At 58.9% G+C, this 21,298-nt stretch overlaps 2 protein-coding genes across 5 annotated transcripts; both read left to right on the forward strand.

The window, feature by feature from the left end:
- The first annotated feature begins 198 nt into the window (after positions 1-198).
- Positions 199-10,194, forward strand: ANKRD13D (ankyrin repeat domain 13D). Its single transcript, XM_042906287.1, has 15 exons — positions 199-374; positions 798-933; positions 1,048-1,172; positions 1,934-1,979; positions 2,063-2,206; positions 2,459-2,648; positions 6,682-6,748; positions 7,147-7,228; positions 7,447-7,508; positions 7,612-7,742; positions 8,706-8,863; positions 8,951-9,073; positions 9,155-9,318; positions 9,398-9,489; positions 9,826-10,194. Exons 1-15 carry the CDS (start codon positions 285-287, stop codon positions 10,037-10,039), a joined length of 1,824 nt encoding a protein of 607 aa, XP_042762221.1. The 5' UTR covers positions 199-284; the 3' UTR covers positions 10,040-10,194.
- A 986-nt stretch (positions 10,195-11,180) lies between these two features.
- SSH3 (slingshot protein phosphatase 3) lies at positions 11,181-18,589 on the forward strand. Of its 4 annotated transcripts, XM_042905875.1 has the most exons (15): positions 11,181-11,468; positions 11,979-12,019; positions 12,609-12,840; positions 13,778-13,896; positions 13,977-14,048; positions 14,401-14,466; positions 14,581-14,769; positions 14,853-14,946; positions 15,339-15,467; positions 15,545-15,591; positions 16,315-16,461; positions 16,659-16,859; positions 16,952-17,225; positions 17,542-17,677; positions 18,292-18,369. In XM_042905875.1, exons 1-14 carry the CDS (start codon positions 11,403-11,405, stop codon positions 17,653-17,655), a joined length of 1,791 nt encoding a protein of 596 aa, XP_042761809.1. In that variant the 5' UTR covers positions 11,181-11,402; the 3' UTR covers positions 17,656-17,677; positions 18,292-18,369. The 4 variants fall into 4 exon arrangements, with proteins under 4 accessions (XP_042761809.1, XP_042761807.1, XP_042761808.1 ...); XM_042905873.1 differs by lacking the exon at positions 17,542-17,677 and having other exon boundaries at positions 18,292-18,589; XM_042905874.1 differs by lacking the exon at positions 17,542-17,677 and having other exon boundaries at positions 11,982-12,019; positions 18,292-18,589.
- Positions 18,590-21,298: the final 2,709 nt, after the last annotated feature.

Consider the following 21,298-nt stretch of genomic DNA (forward strand, 5'->3'; position numbering starts at 1 on the left):
GCGGGCCCGGCTGCCGTCGCCATGGCTGCGGGAGGCAAGGGGTCGCGCGGCCCGACGCCCCGCCCCGCCCCAGCGAGCCCCGCCCGCGCGGCCCGCCCTCCACGCCGCCAGCGCCGTAGCCGCCGCTGCCGCTACAGCCGCGGGGCGCGGGGGCTGCGGTGGGCGCAACTCCGCGCGGCGCGGACTGGAGGCGAGGGGGCCGCGCCAGGCCCGAAGCCGAGGCGGGGCTGGGCCGCCCCCGCCGCGCCCGCCCTCCCTCCCGGGATGCGGTGCTGAAGCCCAGCATGGCCGGCCCGGGCCCCACCTTCCCGCTGCACCGGCTCGTCTGGGCGAACCGGCACCGCGAACTGGAGGCCGCGCTCCACAGCCGCCAGGTGAGGCCCACCGGGCACCCGGGCCGTCCTCCGGGCCGCCCACCCAAAGCCAGGTCTCCGTCCTGGAGGCCGCCAGGCCTGATCCGAAGCCCGGGTCACCTGCCCCTCTCGCTTGAGCCACTGGCCTCCGCTTCCAGCGCTGGGCCTTGCCCAGCCCGTCTCCCCGCTTCACATTGCATCCAGCCCCCGACTTCGCGCCACATCACCCCTGAGCCAGGCCGAGAGCCAGCAGCCTGGTTCTGGCCCCCAGGCTCTTCCCACCTGCCCCCTCCCCCTTCCTATTAGGACACGCAGGCCATCCTCTGCCATTTCCATGGTCTGTCTGCTATCTTTATTTCCCACAATGACTCCCAACCAGGTTCAGCCTAGTGGCCTTCTTGCTTCTCCTTACTTGCCCTGTGCTGAGTGTCCCATCTCTCCCAGCACGACATTGAACAGGAGGACCCCCGGGGGCGCACTCCCCTGGAGCTGGCTGTGTCCCTGGGGAACCTGGAGTCCGTGAGAGTGCTCCTTCGACACAATGCCAATGTGGGCAAAGAGAGCTGCCAGGGCTGGGCAGGTACTACAGAGGGCAGAGGGGCTCCCCCGAGGCTGGCAGTGGGGTTGGTGCGGCAGCGAGCGGTCAGGCCTGGGGCCGTTGGTGAGCTCCCCCCCAGCAGCCCGGTGCCCCTAGTCCTGCAGGAGGCGGTCAGCACCGGGGACCCGGAGATGGTGCAGCTGGTGCTCCAGTACCGGGACTACCAGAGGGCCACACAGAGGCTGGCTGGCATTCCAGAATTGCTCAGCAAGCTCCGCCAGGTACAGCAGGGTGCACAGGTGTGGCCGGTAGGGAGGGGTAGGGTGCCACGTCAAGGGGCCGTGACGACTACACGGGGGTCCCTCGGGTCACCTACTCGGTCTGTGCAGCCTGTTTTCCCAACGCTGTAGACGACATCCCTCTCTCTGGACTGCAGCCCGGGGTTGTGTAGGAAAGACAGGAGTCCAGGCCCACATGGGTGACATCAGGCCCTGTGGGAGGAAAGCCGTGGCCAACGACATCCCTGGTCCCTCATACCAGAAGTCTCTGCAGAGCTTTAGATGTGGGCCTCCTGGTGAATGCATATTTCCTAGAGGGAGAGTTTCATCTGACCAGCGGGTGTGGCCTGGTACCCCGGAGTACCTGTCCGCCCTCCTCAAGCATGAAGAAGCCTGGCTGGGAGGGCACCCTACCTCGTGGCCCCCACCCCAGGGGCAGGCCCAGATCAGTGATGAGGACTCTGGGACCCAGGGGGAGCAGAAGTTCCCCCAGGGCCCCTCAGCAGGCTAGTGGCCAGGTGGAGACTGACCTCCAGGTCCCAGATACTTACCATCTGATTATTCCAAGACCTTTTTAGGGCCCCACTTAGCCCACCCTTTGCTGGGTGGGGTTTGGTTGTGGTGGGGGCATATCTGGGACATAGCAGCACTTTAAGACTTGCTGAGGGGCTGGGCTCCCAGAAGGGGCTATAGACAAGGAGCCCCCCAGGCCCGCTGGTCCCCGGCACCAGGCACACCCTGACAGGTGCTCTGGTCTATCTCAGGCCCCCGATTTCTACGTGGAAATGAAGTGGGAGTTCACCAGCTGGGGTGAGTGAGGACCTCTTGGCTTCCCGGGGGCCGGGGAGGGGCGATTTGGGAAAGAACCCTGGTGACCTCCACACCCCCTGCAGTGCCCCTCGTGTCCAAGATGTGCCCGAGTGACGTGTACCGAGTGTGGAAGCGGGGCGAGAGCCTGCGGGTGGACACCAGTCTCCTGGGCTTTGAGCACATGACCTGGCAGCGCGGCCGGCGGAGCTTTATCTTCAAGGGCCAGGGTGAGCTGTGGGGGACTCACCGCGGGCACGCGGCAGGCCAGAGCAGCCCAGGTTCTCCCGTGGCTCGTGAGGACAGTGCCCTTCTTCTCTGCTTCCCAGGTGTAGAAACAGAGGTTGAGGGCGGAGGGGACCCGGGGGCTGGGGCCTCACCCACTTAGCAGCAGGTGGCTGAGGGCACTGTGGCGGCCCTTTCCCCACTGTCTGCGGCCCAGCACTGACGTGTCCCCCTCACACACCCGTTCCGGCTGGCAGAGGCGGGAGCCTTGGTGATGGAAGTGGACCACGACCGGCAGGTGGTGCACACCGAGACGCTGGGGCTCGCCCTGCACGAGCCGGAAGCGCTGCTGGCCGCCATGCGGCCCACTGAAGAGCACGTGGCCAGCCGTCTCACCTCTCCTATCGTCTCCACCCACCTGGACACTCGAAATGTGGCCTTCGAGAGGTCAGTTGGAGCCCGGCCGCACCGTAGGTGGTGCCCTTGAGGCTCCCGGCTCGGGCCTCTGGGAGGCTGGGCCACCCACAGAGGCTGCTCAGATGGGGGCGGGGGTCGCCGCGGGCCCAGCGGCTCGCTCAGACCCCCTGTGGCAACCTTCGGGGCCCTGCATGGCTGTCCGTGGGCAGAGGAGGCTGGGTCGGGGTCCCCAGCGCCTTCACTTCTGGCCTCACGTGTTTTCCCATAACAACAAGGGTTTAGGCTGTGGCTCAGGGCGCGGTGTGCCCCAGTGTTGGTTTCTCAGTAGGATGGCTGTTTCTGGGCCAGAGTCCTTTGTGGGTAGTAGCTGAGGAATCTGACCCTACCGGCCCGGCTGTTCTCGCTGACGACGTATGTCCCAGTTCCAGGAACAGACTTCAGGACTACCTTAAAAAACAGACAGGCAAACGGCTTAATTGGAATACAGTTTTATACACCATACAGCGCAGCGGTTTTTAGTGTGTTCACAGATAGGCAGCTATCCCCACAGTTGACTTTAGAACATTGTTCTCACCCCAAAAAGAAATTCTTTAGCTACCAACTCCAGTGCCTGGAGCCCCCGACCTCCTCAGCGCTGGGCAGCCAGTGATTGACCGTCCCTGCAGATTTGCTTATCCTGGACTTTCAGATGCATGGAATCCTACACTAGGGCGTCTTTTGTGACTTCGTTCACCGAGCAGAGTGTTTTCCAAGTTCATCCAGGTTGTAGCGTGTGACCACTTCATTCCTTCTACGGCTGTCCATCGTATGGCTATGCCACATTTCGTTTATGGATTCATCTACTGACAGACAGTAGGATTGCTTCCGTCTTTTGCCTCTTATGAATAATGCTCCTGGAAACATCAGTACACGAGTTTTTGTGTGGACATAAGCTTTTATTTCTCTCCGGTGTATACCTCGGAGTGGAATTGCTGGGTCACATGGTAACTGGATGTTTAACTGTTTGTGGAACTGCCAGACCCTTTACCGAGGGGGCTGCAGCATTTTACACACACACACACACACACACACACACACACACACACACACCCCGTGTATGAGGGTTCTGGTTTCTTCACGTCCTCACCAACACTTGATGTTCGTTTATTTATTTTTGGATTATAACCACCGTGGTGGTGGATGTGAGAAGTGGTATCTCATTGTGGCTTTGATTTGCATTTCCTTAACGATTAGTGATACTGAGCACCTTTTCATGTGCTTATTAGCCATCTGTATATCTTCTTTGGAGAAGTGTCTGTTCAGATCCTTTGCGCATTTAAACAATTGGGTTATCTTTCTAAAAAAAAAATACATATATATATATATACACATATATATATATATATGTGTATATATATATATATATATGTTTATTTTGAGAGAGAGGAGAGAGAGAGAGCACGAGCAGGGGAGGGGTAGAGACGGAGGGAAGGAGGGAGGGAGAGAGAATCCCAAGCAGGCTCTGCACTGTCAGCGCAGAGCCCGACGCAGGGCTCAAACTCACGAATGTGAGATCATGACCTGAGCTGAAATCAAGAGTCAGATGCTTAACCAGTTGAGCCACCTAGGTGCCCCAACAATTGGGTTATCTTTTTATCATTGAGTTGCAAGAGTTGTTTACATACTCCAGATGTACATCCCTCATCAGGTACATGATTTACAAATATTTCCTCCCATCTTATGGGCTGACTTTTCACATGTCTTGATGGTGTCCTTTCAAGCACAGGTTTTTAATTTTCACGAGATCCGATGCATCTGTTGTTTCCTTTGTCACCTGTGCTTCTACCATCACACATCTACCGATATTTGACTTTGTCAAATCCAAAGTCACAAAGATTTTCCCGTGTTTTCTTCTGAAAGTTTTATACTTTTTTTTTTTTTAACGTTTATTTATTTTTGAGACAGAGAGAGACAGAGCATGAACGGGGAGGGTCAGAGAGAGAGGGAGTCACAGAATCCGAAGCAGGCTCCAGGCTCCGAGCCGTCAGCCCAGAGCCCGATGCGGGGCTCGAACTCACGGACCGTGAGATCATGACCTGAGCCGAAGTCGGACGCTTAACCGACTGAGCCACCCAGGCGCCCCGTATACTTTTTAGTTCTTACTTCTGACCCATTTTGAATTCATATTTGTGGGTGGTAAGGGTCCGACTTCATTCTTTTAGAGGTGACGATCCACTTGTCCCAGCACCGTGTGTTCAAGAGACTGTTCTTTCCCCATTGAATGGTCTTGGCACGCCTGTGGAAAATCAATTGACTCTTCATTCCATTCTGTTGATTTCTGTCGGTCCTTGTGCTGGTGCCACACTGCCTTAATTAAGCGCTGCCTCGTAGTAAGTTTTGAAATTGGGAAGTGTGTGTCTTTTGACTTTGTTCTTCTTTCTCACGATTATTTTGGGTCTTCTGGGTCCCTTGCAATTTCACCTGAATTCCAGATTCAGTCTGTCAATTTCTACAAAGAAGCCAGGTGGGATTCTGATAGGGTTTGCGCTGAATCTGTAACTCAGCTTGCAGAGTACTGCCATCTTAACAATGTTGGGTGCCCCCTACCAAGGACATGTGATCATTTCCCACTTACTTAGGTCTTTACTTTTTTCTTGTCATTTACAGCTGTAAATTTCCCTCTAAGCACTGCTTCAGCTGCGTCCCATAAGTTTTGATGTATCGAATCTTTCTTTCCATTTATTTCAGAGCATTTTCTGATTTCTCTTTTGATCTGTTCATCAATCCTTTGGGTTTTTTAGGAGTGTGCTGTTTACTTTCCACACATTTGTGAGTTTCCCAAATCTTTACTCTGTTATTGATTTCTTATTTCATCCCCTAGTGGTTGGGGAACATACTTTATAGGATTTTTCTCCTTTCAGTTTTACTGAAGCTTCTTTTATGGCCTTGCATATAATGCACCCTGAAAAATGTTCCACGTGCACCTGAGAAGAAAATGTGTTCTGTTGTGGTTGGGTGGAGTGTTCGAGGGAAGTGTGTTAAGTCTGGCTTATAGGGTTGTTCAAGTCTTCTGTTTCCTTGTTGATCTTTTGTCTGCTTGTCCTGTCCATTATTGAAATGGATGTCTGTTGATGTGTTGCAATTATTGTTGTTGTCGTACTTTTATTTTTCATTTTGTATTATGGCAAATTTCAAACATGTACGTATGAGAGGAGAGAGAATAGTTAGAAAGTTCCCATCACCCCACTTCAACACTTACCAACATTCTGCCTATCTTGTTGAATCTATTCTTGCTTTTTTCCTTTTTACCCCAGATTATTTTATTTTGTTTTGCTTTGTTTTATTTTATTTTATTTTATTTTAATGTTTATTTATTTATTTTTGTTAGAGAGAGAGAGAGAGGCAAGAATCTGAAGCAGGCTTCGGGTTCTGAGATGTCAGTTCAGAGCCCGATGTGGGGCTTGAACCTGTGAACCTGAGATCATGACCTGAGCTGAAGTCGGACACTTAACCGACTGAGCCACCTGGGATTATTTTATTTCATTTATTTATTTTTTAAAAAAATTTTTAATGTTTATTTTTGAGACAGAGGGAGACAGAGTGCGAGTGGGGGGGGGGCAGAGAGAGAGGGAGACACAGAATCTGAAACAGGCTCCAGGCTCAGCTGTCAGCACAGGGCCCGACGCAGGGCTCAAACCCACAAACCGTGAGATCATGACCTGAGCCGAAGTCGGACGCTCAACCGACCGAGCCACCCAGGCGCCCCTACCCTGGATTATTTTAAAGCACATCCCAGGTGTCCTATCATTTTCACAGTAAATGCTTCTGCACACGACTCTAACAGAGGATGTTTTTTAAAACCGGCCCCAACACTGTCATCACACCTAACAAAATCAATGATAATCCCTCAGTACTTTTTAGTCCCCAGTCCTTGTTTGATGGTCGCCAGCCGTCCAGGCATCCTCATCAAGGCCCTTGCGTGTTTCACAGTGGGAAGGCTAATTGGAAGGGGTCTTTGGAAGGGAAGGCTTTGGCTAAGTTGAGGGGCACGGGTCCTCATGAGCTCCTGTTTGGTCTGTTTCAGGAACAAATGTGGTATCTGGGGCTGGCGGTCTGAGAAGATGGAAACCGTTAGCGGCTACGAGGCCAAGGCAGGAGAGGCTAGTGGTGGGGGCTGGGGTAGGAGACAAGGCCCAGGAACCCCACCCCTTCTCCATGTCCACCCATGTGGAAGAGAGACAGAGTAGCCCACGGGCTCTGGAGGCCCTGTGCGGCGATGGGAACTCAGTGGGGCCCGAGTGCCCAGGCCCTGCCGAGCACATAGGGATCACCCCGGCACCAGCCCCGACCCAGGTTACCGAGATAAAATGAGCATTTTCCCTTCGTTACTGAGTCCCCATGGTTCAGACCCTGCCACCTCCTCCACTGTGGGGGGCGAGGTCCTGTCTGTCCCGGCGGAGAGGAGGGCTTGGGTTCTGTACCGGTGAGGCTGAGTGTGGGGGACAGGCTCTGAGCCCTCAGCTCTGCCTGTGTCCCCCCTGCTCCCCAGGTATACAGTGCCACCAACGTGGAGCTGGTGACACGCACTCGCACGGAGCACCTCTCTGATCAGGACAAGTCGAGGAGCAAAGGTAAACCCAGGTGCGCCTGCCTGTGGCCCAGTCACACCATATGCCGGGGTCACCCTGCTCCGGGGCCAGGGCCGCAGCGTCCGGCATGAGCTGGGAGGCCTCCCCGTTCCCGTGTGCTCAGTCTCCCACCCGACAGAGGCTCCCAGGGTGGACGGTGGGTGGGGGCAGTCGGGGGGCAGTGGCCCAAAGTCTCCTCACGGGCTCCCACCCCTTTTCAGGAGGGAAGACTCCATTCCAGTCCTTCCTCGGGATGGCCCAGCAGCACTCCTCTCACAGCGGGGTGAGCCGGGCCCAGGGGGCTGGGGGCCACGGGCAGGGGGCCGTGACGCAGGGCCAGGCAGCCACCCTCCTGAGCACTAAGCCCGGTCCTGGGACCCTCCCAGGCTCCTGTGCAGCAGGCCGCCAGCCCCACCAACCCCACAGCCATTTCCCCCAGTGAATACTTCGACCCCAACTTCAGCCTGGAGTCCAGGAACATCGGCCGCCCCATTGAGATGTCCAGCAAAGTGCAGAGGTGAGGTCGTGGGGCTGGCTTGGGGACCTCCCTCAGGGACACGGATGCCGCCTGGTCCCCCGACCCCCTTGTAGACTCCTGTCACACACGGGGCCCACCAGAGTGGGGGACCCACTCATCCAGCCAGCTTCCTTCTAGACTCTCCTCCTTGGGGGTAGGAGCCAGGTCTGTCTTAACCATGGTTGTTGGCAGAGGGCTTGGACCAGAGGATTGGTTACTCTTCTTTGGTGAGTGAGTGAGTGAGTGAGTGAGTGAGTGCGTGAGTGAGTGAGTGAATGAATGAGTGAATGAGCAGCACCACCCATTTATGGTTTTCTGTTCAACTGAATGAGCACCTCCTGGAGGCCAGCTTGTGGCCGAGGGGAAGGGCTCACAGCTCTATGTCTCCCGGCTTTGTGGCCCCAGGAAACGTCTTCTCCTCCGAGAGTCTGTTCTCTTCCTCAGTAAAATACTAGTCACACTTAGCCACCTGCCCACAAGGGTGCTAAGAGGATCTCATGAGCCATGACGTAGAACTTGCGGTGAGCCCAGCACTGCCCTATGAACCACAGGCAGACTTAGCCACCGAGTGCTGGATTCGAACCCTGGTCGTCCTGACCTCTGGGCTTCGCTGGACCCAAAAGTGTGGCAAAGTGTGAGGTGCTGGCCAGCTGTGGGCTGGAGAGGAGGACCCGGCTGTGGACAAGGCCATGATTGAAGCCAGCAGCCCGGCCCTGCCCTCTCCATCCAGATGAGTTGAGCTGGCTCAAGCTGCCATAGGCCCCAGCCTGGGCCCAGGGTCTGGGCGCAGCTCGGGCGGTAGGGCCAAAGGACAGAAGCTCCTGGGGCAGGCAGGCGGGGGCAGCTGAGCAGACGAGAGGGCACCTCAGGCCCGGCAGAGGGTGTGAGTCAAGGCAGGTGTCCAGAGTGGGTGGGTCTTAGCAGAGGGGCCATCCGGAGTTCCTTGACTCACGTCCTGTGCAGGTTCAAGGCAACACTGTGGCTGAGCGAGGAGCACCCACTGTCCCTGGGTGACCAGGTGACGCCCATCATTGACCTGATGGCTATCAGCAACGCTCACTTTGCCAAGCTGCGTGACTTCATCACCCTGCGCCTGCCCCCCGGCTTCCCGGTCAAGATTGGTGAGGGGCGGTCTGGGGCAGCCGGGGGTCTGGGGCAGCTCCCGGGGGGTGCCGGCCTCTGGCTCAGGCTCGGCTGTCTCCTCGCAGAGATCCCCCTTTTCCACGTGCTCAACGCCCGCATCACCTTCAGCAACCTGTGTGGCTGTGACGAGCCCCTGAGCTCGGTGTGGGTGCCGGCCCCCAGCTCTGGCTCTGCCGTCACAGCTTCAGGTACCGCCGCGGGCGAGGGGGGCCGGCGGTGCTGCTCGCTGGTCTCTGAGCCCCGGGGCTGAGTGCTGCCCTTCTGCGCAGGGAGCCCTTTCCCGTGTGAGGTGGACCCCGCCGTGTTTGAGGTGCCCGAGGGGTACAGCGTGCTGGGCACGGAGCGCAGCGAGCCCCTTCGCGACGAGGACGACGCCCTGCTCCAGTTCGCCATCAGGCAGAGCCTGCTTGAGGCGGGCGCGGAGGCGGAGCAGGTGGGACGCGGGCAGCGGCCAGACCCTGGGGGTGGGCAGGGGCGCCAGAGGTGACAGCTCCGGGCTCTGTCTGCTGCAGGTGACTGTCTGGGAGGCCCTGACCAACACCCGGCCCGGTGCCCACCCTCCTCCCCAAGCCGCCGCCTACGAGGAGCAGCTTCAGCTGGAGCGGTGAGGCCCGCTAGCACCTACTGGGACGGTATCTCGGCCTGCCCTGCCCCAAGGAGCCTGCCAGCCAGGGGGTCCTTGGCTGGTGGCGGTGGGTGGCGGGGAGGTGCTGGTCCCAGGACCCCATGCCCTCTCCGGGGCCACCCTCCAGAAGCAACGTGGCCTGCCATCAAAGGCAGCATGAGGATGGGAGACACAGGGTCCCCTGCCTCGTCTCTTCTCTGCGGTCTCCCAGGTCCCAGCCACCTTGTCCTCCATAGCTATGTCCCAACACTTGGCCTTCTTCCCCAGCCTTAGCGCTCACTGGTCTATTCTCCCCTCTCACGCCTTGCCTGGAAGGGCCCTCCAAGAGAGCCTGCGGATGTCCACAGAGCCCAATGGCCCAGAGTCCCCTCACAGGACACCCCCGGCCCCGGCCCCCCCAAGCTTTGAGGAGCAGCTTCGCCTGGCCCTGGAGTTGTCTTCGAGGGAGCAGGAGGAGCGGGAACGGCGGGGGCAGCAGGAGGAGGAAGACTTACAGAGGATCCTGCGGCTCTCACTCACGGAGCACTGAGCACCGAGTACCCAGTCCCTGGGAGGGTTGTCTGGTCTGCTCCCCCACCTGCTTTTGTAACTTATTTATTTATAAACTCTCTGCTGCTAAGCTGCCGGCCCGGAGCCCTGGGGATGGGCTTGCATTGGAGACCAAGGTGGAAATAAAGAGACTTTCAGCAGCAGGCCTGTTCTGCTCAATGGGATGACAAAGCATGGGAGGCGACATCGAGGGGAGATACTGTGGGCAGTGGCCTCAGACCTGGGTTTGAATCCTGGCTGCGGCCCCCTTAGCTTCTCTGAGCCTGTTTCCCCAGCTGTAAAATGAGACCACCTCCCAGCCCCCAGGGCTGTTGGGAGGGTGAAGTGAACCAACAAACCAACATACGGTCAAGTCCCTTACAGAGTATGTGCCTCACAAACATCCGCTCCCTGTAGTCTTGTTCCACCTATTGGGGACCCAGGTTCCTCCTGCCACTTACTCAGGCTTTCCCAGAACCCACCCCTGCTCCTATCAAGGAGGGGAAAGGCTGGGCCTCCAGACTATTCCCAACCAACTGGGAGGAGCCCCCTGTACCCCAGGCCTGGGTTCCTGCCTGTTCTATCCGAGCATGTTCTATCCGAGTGACTTTGGACAAGTCCCTTCCCAGGCTGCAGTGTGAGCCTGCTCAACTCTGCCCTGCTCACCTCCAAGGTGGCCCTGAGGATGGCCTGTGATCCTGCGATGGGTTAGTTCTAAGTTCTGCCTGGTTTCCCCCCAAGCTCTGCATGTCTCCCAATGATTGTGCAGAGAGTGGAAGCAGGAGGGCCAGTCAGCAAGAAGAAATAATTTTGGGGTGCCCTCCAACTTAAGACCTACTATGTCTGATCCTCTCTGAGACCTGTGTCCCCAGTCCTGCCTCCCTAGGTGCCAATCTGGGTAACTGAACGGTTGAAGCCCAAAGCAGAACTCAGGTGACCTAGGTGGGCGGAGCCAGGAGGGCAGGGGCAGGGGCAGGGGCGCCTCCAAGAAGGAGGGACCGAACCCCGGAACCCCGGAACGAAGACTGCAAGTTGCCGGACCTCTGACCACTTCCCTCCCAGTCGCCGCGCTCCGCACCTGCGCCCCGCCCCGGGCCCGCCTCCAAAGTGCTGGGGGGGCGGGGGCGAGGCGGCCGAACCGAGGAGACGCAAAGGGAGGGGCGGCGGCTGCTCGGTGCTGGCTCCGCAGACCGGGTTGGACGCGGGCTGGACGCGCGTCTGGCCCTTTAAGGGCCGCCCCCGAGGAGGTGCCAGGCCCTGGTGGCTCCGGTCTCTCCTTCCTGGTCCTGCGGGGCAGGGACTGTCCGAGGGGCCGTGGTAGGGCACCGTACCCGGACGGGCCCAGGTGTGCCCGGCCTGGCCCCATGGCCCTGGTCACAGTGAGCCGCTCCCCTCCGGCCAGCGGCCACTCCACGCCTGTAGGGCCCACGGTAAGTCTGGCTTTGCCGTGCTCCGGCCCACGCAGTTGGCTGCCAGCTGGGCCCCGGGGAGCGCGTCCTGCCCACTGCCAGCCTCCCCTTGAGGCTGGGGGTGTGGGAAGAGGGACCCTAAGTGTCTCGCTGGAGGGGACTGGGAGGGGGTCTGGAGGCTCCCAAGAACTTAGACCAAGGCAAGATCCGGAGCCCCGAACACCAGCCCAGCCTGCGGAGGCCCTACCCTCTTCCAGGCCCAGATCTGGGCCAACCCCTTGGACACCTCCAGCACCCCCACCCACTCACCCCAGCTGCCCTACCTGGACCTTTGCCCAGGCTCCCCCGCGGTGCCTCCAGGTGGGGAGTGGACCGGGGTGGGAAGGGATCTGACATCTTTCCTGGTTCCAGTCTCCGGTTGGGGGGGTGGGGCGATCCCACCCCCACCCCCCCACCCCCACAGCCTTGATAGCAGAGAGGAGAGTCCTTGCCACCCCCCACCTCACTCTGCCCCGGGGGCTGCTTTCTCAGCAGGACCAGGCATCCAAGCGGAGAAGCCGGCTCCAGCGAAGGTGAGCACCTCTCCCGGACAGAGACAACTACCTCCAGCTGCCAGGCCTGGCCCCTGCCCTACTGGAGGACTCGGCCCGAACCAACTACTGCATATGTGGGGCAATGTTGCTGGTGGGCACAGTGGGCTTGCAGTGCTGACCGGGCTGCCTTTGCTTTTATCTTCCTCCCGGTCAGTCGGGGCTCCTCCACCACTATTCTGGACCTTGGCTCGGGTCAGTAGTCACAAGCCAAAGGGCAGGGATGGGACGGCAGGGCCCAAGGGCTCCTGGGTCCCCACCAAGTTTACAGCATCTCCTGAGATAGGCAGGGGGGAAGGGAAAGGGAGCAACCCTTGCCCCCCCCCCCCCCCCACTTAAACAAGTGGCTCGGGGGCTTGGCAGCCTCCAAGACAGTAGTTCCCCAAATGTGGTGGCCTCAGCACTTGGGAACTCCTTAGAAATGCACATTCTCAGGCCTCCACCCCAGACCTGTTGACTCCCCCGGGACGGGGCCCAACACTTGTTCTAACAAGCCTGGTGGGTGAATCTGATGCACGTCTGCCTTGAGGGGGATGACGGACGCAAAGTGGTTTCCCTGCTGCCCCGCCAGGCAGAGCTTTGCAGTGCTCCGTGGGGCTGTCCTGGGACTGCAGGACGGAGAGGACAATGGAGAAGCAGCTGACGCTGGCCCTGAGGCAGTGGAGGGACCCCCGGGGGAAGAACGGCCCCACAGCGACCAGACAGACGATGGGCAGGGGCCCCAGAGTCCCCAGAAGCAGGAGCAGAGTCAGCACCTGCACCTCATGGTGGAGCTGCTGAGGCCACAGGACGACATCCGCCTGGTGAGGGGCCGCTGAGCCCTCGGAGAAGGGGAGAGAGCCAGCTCTTGGGGGGGGGGGGGGGAGGGTAGAAGGGAGCCACCGTGTGTGTCTGCTGGGGAGCAGTGGTACGAGGGCAAGTAATACGGATCCCCCAAACCCTGATGAGCCTCCCGGTTCAGCTAGTTGTTTAAACAGGGCTCGATCACGTCTTCAGGTCTCTGGAGGAACGGGAAATGATGGGGGTCTGCCCTGCATGAGCCTGTAAGGCCCGATCAGGTCCAAGAGCTGGGAATTACACGGAGGTGGGGTTCTGTGCAACCAGCACAGGACCTTCCTGACCCCATGAGTTGTGCGCACACCTCAGGCCTGGCCGGGCGCTCCAGAGGGCCTGCTGAGCTGGAGGGGCGCCAGGCGGGGTGGGGCAGAGGTGGGAGCCGGTGGACCAGTTCCCAGATGCCTGTGGGGCATCTCACTGTCTGCAGCAAGATGGGAAAAACAAAATGGAGGCAGTCTTTCCGAAAGCTGAATTTATTCCACGGAAGCACTGTCCTTTGTTATGAGATTGTCTTTAGTATTTCTTTGATGAGAAACCTTTCTTGAATCAAATGATGGTAATGGCAAGTGGGAAAGGTTTTTGTTTTGTTTTTTTAAACCTCTTTCCTGGGCAGAAATTGAAAATGGGCAATGGGTGCTAGGCCCATTCTCCCCTTTTTTCCATACATACCCCCTTTACGAAAAATCTTCCTTAACATTCTGTTGGACCATGGAATCCCAAAGTTGGCAGCCACTGGGTTATCACTACCAATCTGGAATCTGGGAAGAGGAGGATGGGCACAGAGCAAGCAGGCAGCAGGTCTCTTCTAGGCCCACGTGCATGTCAGGTGGGGGGGGGGGCGGGGGGTGCAGGGTCTTCTTGGGCCGCTGTGACCCTGGGCTTCCCCCTCCCCATCTTCCCCAGGCAGCCCAGCTGGAGGCGGCACGGCCCCCTCGGCTCCGCTACCTGCTGGTAGTTTCCACAAGAGAACATCAGAGCCAGGATGAGACAGTCCTCTTGGGAGTGGATTTCCCCGACAGCAGGTGCGAGCAGGGAGAGGAAGGGAGGGGGGCAAAGAAGTGAGATGCTGGGGAACAATGGCTTTTCTTCTGTCCCCTGCCAGCTCCCCGAGCTGCACCCTGGGCCTGGTCTTGCCTCTCTGGAGTGACACCCAGGTGTACCTAGATGGAGACGGGTAAGAGATGGCGACTGGAGGGAGGAGAGAGGGGAGAGGGCGGTCGGCAGGGTGACGGACCGGATAGGGTGACTGGGCAGTGGGGAGCAGTGGAAGAAATGCAGGCTGGGTATCTGGGGCCTGGGCCGACTCAGCTCCATCTTGGATTTGCTGTGTGACTCTAGGCAAGTCACCTAACTTCTCTGGGCCTCGGCCACCCCAGGTGTGGCAAACGGGGCTCATTTTGAAGCCCAAATGCTGTGTGTGTACATATTCTGAGGGCCAGCCTCACGAGGTGGCAAGTAGGTTGGCCTCTCAGGAGCTCTGTCCCAGAGCCTGGAGTTGGATTCTACCCACACCTGGTCTCCCTCAGGGGCTTCAGTGTGACGTCCGGTGGGCAGAGCCGAATCTTCAAGCCCATCTCCATCCAGACCATGTGGTAAGGGTTAGGGCGGCCCGGTCTCCGGCCGGCCTCCTCTTCTCAGAGCCGGTCGGAGGGTCTGGGGAGGGGCGGCAGGGAGGAGAGTGTGACCCAGCCCATCCTCTGTCCTAGGGCCACACTCCAGGTGTTGCACCAGGCATGCGAGGCGGCTCTTGGCGGCGGTCTTGTGCCAGGGGGTAGTGCCCTTACCTGGGCTGGATACTACCAGGACAGACTGAGCTCTGACCAGAGCTGCCTCAACGAGTGGATGGCCATGGCCGACCTGGAATCCCTGCGGCCTCCCAGCGCCGAGCCTGGCCGGTCAGTGCGGGCAGGGGAGGAGAGGGGAGGGTGCCATGGCGGAGCTGGGAAGGGGTTCTTGGACTGACCGGCTCGGCTCCCAGGCCCTCAGAGCAGGAGCAGATGGAGCAGGCGATCCGGGCTGAGCTGTGGGAGGTGCTGGACACCAGCGACCTGGAGAGCGTCACTTCCAAAGAGGTGGGCCGGGGGGCGGGGGGGTTCCGTGTCTGGCTCAGTCGGTGCTGCATGCGACTCTTGACATCGGGGTCATGAGTTCACGCCCCCACGTCGCGTGTAGAGCTTACTCAAAAAAAATAATAAAAGCCGGGCTGGTGCTGGGGAGGAGCGGGGGCCAGGAGAGAGCTGGGCCCCGGGCCGGGGGGTGGGGGATGGGGGTGGGGGTGGAGAATCCTCCCACGGGGGCAGAGCTTTCCCCCAGTCCTGAGCCAGTCCCCCGCGCCTGGCTTCAGCTCCTCTGTCTAGATGGACAGGTGCTGTCCTCTGAGGCCCCGGAGGGAAGGGCGGGGCATCAGGACGCTTGCAAGGCACCCGCCCCCCCAGCCTCTCCTCCCCTTTGGCTCCGCCTGCAGATCCGCCAGGCCCTGGAGTTGCGCCTGGGCCGTCCTCTCCAACAGTACCGCGACTTCATTGATAACCAGACGCTGCTGCTCATGGCCCAGCAGGACCGCGCCTCCCGCATCTTCCCCCACCTCTACCTGGTGAGCAGCAGGGTGAGGGCGGGCGTGAGGGCGCGCAGGTGGGGGAGCCGGAGGGTGAAGCTTCTGTCCCTCCGCAGGGCTCAGAGTGGAATGCGGCAAACCTGGAGGAGCTACAGAGGAACAGGTAGGGCTCCGGGCCCCTCAGGACCACCTAGCCTGTGTCTTCCCCTTCCCTTGGCCTCACCCCAAGGGGCGACCTGGCCAGAAACCCCCAGATCCCCCCCCCCCCCAGCAGCTGCTAGCTCTGCCTCCGACCCCCTCCCCCCTGCAAGGTCTTGGGGGCCTGCTGGCAGCTCCCCTGGCCCGCTTCCTCCCCACTCTGTAAAGCAAGCCCCATATGGAAGGCCGCAGTGACACAGAGAAGAGGGGCGGCAGTGAGGTGGGCGCCCTGAGGGCCTTTCCCAAGCAGAAAAGCCCCTCTCCACCTGACCGCGTCTCACAGAGACAGGCAGGGGGGCTGGCTGCCTGCCCTCCTTGGTTCCTGCCATTTGTCCCCCACGGGCTCCCGGGAAACCTACTGTGGCCCCCGTCACCGTCACCCAGCTGCTGCAGATCCACCCGGTCTCAGCTTAGATCAAAGCTGTCCTCCCACTGACTTCTGAGACTAGTGGGCTTAGTGCTTCCGTCAGCCCAGCAGCTACCTGGACCAGAGGGGGAAACTCAAACCCCGGTGGGGCGGCATGATTCGCTCAGGGTCACGGCCACCTTCTCCCCTCACGTCTGCACCGTCCCCACCCGACTCTCAGAACCAAGGACTAAACAGAACCAGCAGGGTCGGCCGGGTCTGCTGGCCAATGGGCCTGGTGCCCCTGGCAACGTCAGCCGGGCCGCATACCCTCCGCTACAGGGTCAGCCACATCTTGAACGTGGCCCGCGAGATTGACAACTTCTACCCCGATCGCTTCATCTACCACAACGTGCGCCTCTGGGATGAGGAGTCAGCCCAGCTGCTACCCCACTGGAAGGAGACGCACGGCTTCGTGGAGGCCGCGAGGTGGGGCTCCGCCTGCCCCAGCTTCAAGTGGTCCCCTTGCCTCTTCCCTCTGGCTCAGGACCTCTCCCGGCCCTCAGGGTCTTGACTCCCTCCCCTGCTCTGGGCGGAGCACTCCCTGTCCTTCTCCCACACCGCAGGGCCCCTCACAGCGATGGGGCGGGGAAGGGCCAGGGGCTGACCGTGTTCTGCCTCCGCAGAGCACAGGGCACTCGGGTGCTAGTCCACTGCAAGATGGGCGTCAGCCGCTCAGCTGCCACGGTGATAGCTTATGCCATGAAGCAGTATGGCTGGAGTCTGGAGCAGGCTCTGCGCCACGTGCAGGAGCTCCGGCCCATCGCCCGCCCCAACCCTGGCTTTCTGCGCCAGCTGCAGACCTACCAGGGCATCTTGACCGCCAGGTACAAGCCGGGGGGCCGGGGAGCAGGTGGGTGTGGGCGCTGGGCGTGGCTGCTGGGTCGCTCAAAGCTGACCAGGGCCCACCTCTTTCCAGCCGGCAGAGCCACATCTGGGAGCAGAAAGTGGGTGGGGCTTCCCCGGAGGAGCCCCTCGCCCCGGAGACGTCTACACCATTCCCACCTCTTCCGCCGGAACCAGGGGGCAGTGGGGAGGTGAAGGCTATGGGTTTGGAGGAGAGCCAGTCAGCCCTGAAAGAGGAGCCTGGGCCACGGCCCCGTATCAACCTCCGAGGGGTCATGAGGTCCATCAGCCTCCTGGAGCCTTCCTCGGAGCTGGAAAGCATTTCAGGGGCCAGTGACCTGCCAGAGGTGAGGCTGGAGCTAGGGAAGGAGCCCAGACTGAGGCACATCAGGGGACAGAAGCAGGAGGGGCAGATGGCAGGAGGAAGGAGAGAGACCAGGACTGGGGCCCAACTTCCCATGGGGACCATTCCCTGGGCAGCTCACTTCTGTCCCCTCAGAGCAGCCGAGGAGACCTCGTGGGCGGTCAGTGAGCACTGCCCTCCGTGGGAGCTGCAGAGCAGCCTTGGGGCCGGAGGCACCTGCGTGGGCTTCTCAGCCGAGCCAGCCCCGGGGTGAAGGCTGCAGACAACTCTCAGCCCGATGAAAGGACTTGCTTCCTCAGGGGCAGGGCTGTCCAGCCATGGCACGAGCATCCTCCCCAGGCCGAGAGCTGGACACCCAACTGCCAACCCCAGATGAGGTGGAGAAGATGCTCTGCGGCCCCTCCCAAATCTGAGGGGAACCCACCAGAGGACGGGGTACAGAGGGGTCATGGCACTCACGTGACCAAATACGGGCTGGGCAGTTGAGCATCCTCTGTGCTAAGTGCTGCAGGGCACAAGCAGAAGACCGGAGACTAGCCTTTGCCTTAGGAAGCCAGACCCACCACGGGACTGGAGGCCAAGATGGCTGACCTGAGGAAAGAGAGCTCCTTACAGAGGGCGGGAACATTTGGGAGAGGCTTCCTGGAGGAGGTGGCACTGGGTATGGATGGTTGATGGGTGAGCGAGCGTGGGTGTTCCTAAAGGTAGTGTCTTCACTCGGTACCCGGAAGGTGTTTCACCTGCAGCTCTCAGGACTGACTGCACAAAGGCAGGGGGGGCAAGAGGAGGAGGAGGGGGTCTCAAGGATACGGCAGGTGCAGGGGAGCTCAGGAGGGCTTCTGGGGCCAGAAGGAAGACCGGTGGGGGCCAAGGAGCAGGGCAGTGGGGCGGGGGTGCTATCTTCCCTCCTATGGAAATACGACCACGAGTAGCTCAGATTTTCTACATTCACTTAACATTCCGCACCTACCCCTCCCCAGGCTTTGTGCTCAATAACTCTGCCCTGGAAAGACTTCTCAGTGATTCTTCTTGCACTCTGACCCTTCTAGGTGTTTTCTTCAAACGAGTCTTCAGAAGAAGACCCTCCGGTGCCCTTCCCTCAGCTCTCAAAGGCCAAGGGAGGCGAGCCGGGTCCCAAGGGGCCTTGGCCTGCCCTGAAGTCCCACCAGTCTGTGGTCGCCCTCAACAGCGCCGCCCTGGTGGCCAGCCGGACCCGGGCCTTGCAGGAGCAGGCAGAGGCCGGCCGTTCCTCCACATCCAGGCTCCGGAAGGTGGTGAGGCAGGCCAGTGTGGATGGCAGTGGGGAGGAGGGCGAGGCTTGAGCCCTCACACATGCTCATGGCCCCCTAGACACAAATAGAGGCGCCTGAACACAGCTCCTGGGACGAGCGCCCTTCATTCCTGTCAGCTTGTCCACATTCCTTTTAGCTCCTCCCCAGTGGCCCCGAGATTCCATCACTACAGCCTCAGCTCCTATGGCCTTAAGTCTCAGACGTGTCCACCTTTCCAAGGGCTCAAGATCTTCTCTATAACGGGGATGTGACAGAGAGACTGAAAGTGCCTTTGGGGGCCAGAGCACCTTGCTTCATTCCCAGCTGCTGCCTGAAACACTCACTTGCAGCCAGGGAATAAACCCAGTGCAGAAAGCCTCATGCTTCCTCCCTCACCCACTCCCGTGTGCCTCACCCCTGCCCCTCTTCACTCCTGGGGCCCGCTAGGCCAGAGAACCGGTGGCCCTTAAAGGCCAAGAGTAACCTCAGTTCCCAGTTCTGGAGGCTCTGAGGAGCAGAGAGCGGTCCCGCCGACGGGGCCTTCCTCCCGCACTCCACAACCAGCCCGTCTTCTGCTGTTGTCACCCGCCCCACGTCACTCCCCGACAGCAGTGCGCTGGGTCACAGGGCACCAGGCCAAAGAAAGTCTTCTTCTTGTCCTTCACGGCCTCTGGCCAGTTTTTCACAGTCTTAATAGTATCTGGCTTTGTACTTAGAAATTTAAAAAAAAAACATTTTCATATTATTTTCACTTTTATGATAAAGCTGTGTGCCTGTAAGTCTGATTCTTCTCTGGTTACACACGGAGTTTGGCCTCTCTTAGCCCTTCCGGCCTCCTCATAGCAACCACCAGGTGTCTTGAGGCAGGCCCCGTTTTGGAGGACTGGCGGGGTGGGAGGGTAGTGGTGGGGTGGGGCCGGAAGAGGAATGGGGAAGAGAAGAGGGGAGACCAGTGCTATCTCCCTCACTTCCTAGGGCAGGGCCCGGGTAAATGTTAGCTGCCCCTGCGCCCGTCAGGCAGGTTGGGGTGGGGGACAAGTCTACGCTGGGCAGCAGGTGCTTGGCTCTGTTGGGACAGCTGAAGCGAGTTACCCATGAGGAAGTGGGAGCTGCCGACGCCTATCTGGACAGGACCAAGCCTGTTCCGGAAGCTAAGGCTCTGTTTGGACACTTGATGATCGTTCTCGAGCGCACTGTGGGCCCCAAGAATCTTCCTCTTGCTACAATGCAAGACAGCCTGATCTTCCAAGCCAGTCCCTCCCTGTCAAGGAAGAAGGACCCTCGATGGGCCCCCCCCTTCTGCATCCAGGTTCCTTTTGCTCCACTTTACTGTTCAAAAAGAGTAAGTGACTCCATCTTTGTCACTTCTGTCTTCTCTTCCCAAGATCATATCCTCTGCCCCATAAACACACTACTTCGGTTGGGGGGGGGGGGTGGATATGCAACTCCTTCCTTCAAAGCAGACTCAGAGGTAGGAGCTGGCACCACTTGAGAACTCATGCCCCATTTTAAGGCCATTTCTCACCTAGACCCCAGTGGGACCCCAGCACTACTCTACTCCTAGAGTACCAAGGGACAAGAAACTTGGGATCCAGCCCTGGCTTGGCCACTTATAACTCACTTCGCTTCAAGTCTCTGTTTCTTTCTGTAAAACAAAGGGATTAGACTAGGAAATCCCTAAGCGCCCCCTTCCCACTTGGATATGTTAATGATACATGTCACCTACACATTGACGGAATTCACCCCCAACATGCTCTCTGGAAGAACCATGTGTACCTGTGTGTAGGTGACATGCCTAGGGTCCCAGGTGGGGTCCAGAGAGGCTCGCCTGATTCTTGATCCACCTCGCTGGTCCACCCTTCTGAGCAGTGGGGCTGCCTGTCGTCCTCCAGCCAACCATGCGTCTCACCCAGGCTGCCCTTTCAGCGGTCCTAAGCCAGGGTTAGGGGCAGGTAGGGTGACAGTGTCAGGAAGGAAGCCAAGGCCAGGCCCTGCCTTCCTACAGCCTCTGCGGCTGGGAATGGAGAGTCCTATCATGAACTCAGAGCTAGGGGCTGACCAGACTCTATGGACAGGAACAACTGGCTGGCTCTCAGTTGGTAGAGCAACTGATAATCTTGATCTCAGGGTCGTGAGTTCGAGCCCCACATTGGGTATAGAGATTACTTTAAAAGAATGCAAATGATTTAACACACACACACACACACACACACACACACCTCACACAAATTGCTAAAGGGGCAAAAAAAGTTAAAAAAAAAAGATATACAATGAAAAATATGTGTCCTTTAGATCTTATTTTCCAATCCTTCACAGGCAGCATTGTTACAGCTTCTTCTGAGTCCCTCCAAAGACGTTCCATGCTTATGTCATCAAATATATTTATGTATTGTTTTAAAAACATAAATTATAGGGGCACCTGGGTGGCTCAGCTGGTTAAGCGTGACTGGTGGTTTCCGCTCAGGTCTCCGGGTTTCGTGAGTTTGAGCCCCGCATCGGGTTCTGCACTGGAAGTGGTGCGGAGTCTGCTTGGGATTCTCTCTGTCTCCCTCTCTGTCTCTGCTCCTCCCCCACTTGTGCTCGGTCTCTTCCAAAATAAACAAATAAACGTAAAAAAACCATGAATTACAGCATATTAACATTGACACTTGGACATTTTTTTCATAGCACAAAGAGTGGCACATCAGTTCGGAAAGCTCTGCCTAATTCCTAAAACAATCATACACATTCTATTGTATGGACTCCACTTATTTAAGTGCTCATCTACTAAAGAACATTCAGGTTG

Source organism: Panthera leo, chromosome D1, assembly GCF_018350215.1.
Source record: "Panthera leo isolate Ple1 chromosome D1, P.leo_Ple1_pat1.1, whole genome shotgun sequence".
NCBI classification, from domain to species: Eukaryota; Metazoa; Chordata; class Mammalia; order Carnivora; family Felidae; genus Panthera; species Panthera leo.

Coding starts and splice junctions, on each gene's coding strand:
- SSH3 (XM_042905873.1), top strand. CDS start 11,403: ATGGCCCTGGTCACAGTGAGCCGCTCCCCTCCGGCCAGCGGCCACTCC. Junction 11,469..11,978: donor CCACGCCTGTAGGGCCCACG/GTAAGTCTGGCT, acceptor CTGCTTTCTCAG/CAGGACCAGGCATCCAAGCG. Junction 14,049..14,400: donor GTGTACCTAGATGGAGACGG/GTAAGAGATGGC, acceptor GGTCTCCCTCAG/GGGCTTCAGTGTGACGTCCG.
- ANKRD13D (XM_042906287.1), top strand. CDS start 285: ATGGCCGGCCCGGGCCCCACCTTCCCGCTGCACCGGCTCGTCTGGGCG. Junction 2,649..6,681: donor CGAAATGTGGCCTTCGAGAG/GTCAGTTGGAGC, acceptor GGTCTGTTTCAG/GAACAAATGTGGTATCTGGG. Junction 9,319..9,397: donor CGGGCGCGGAGGCGGAGCAG/GTGGGACGCGGG, acceptor TGTCTGCTGCAG/GTGACTGTCTGGGAGGCCCT.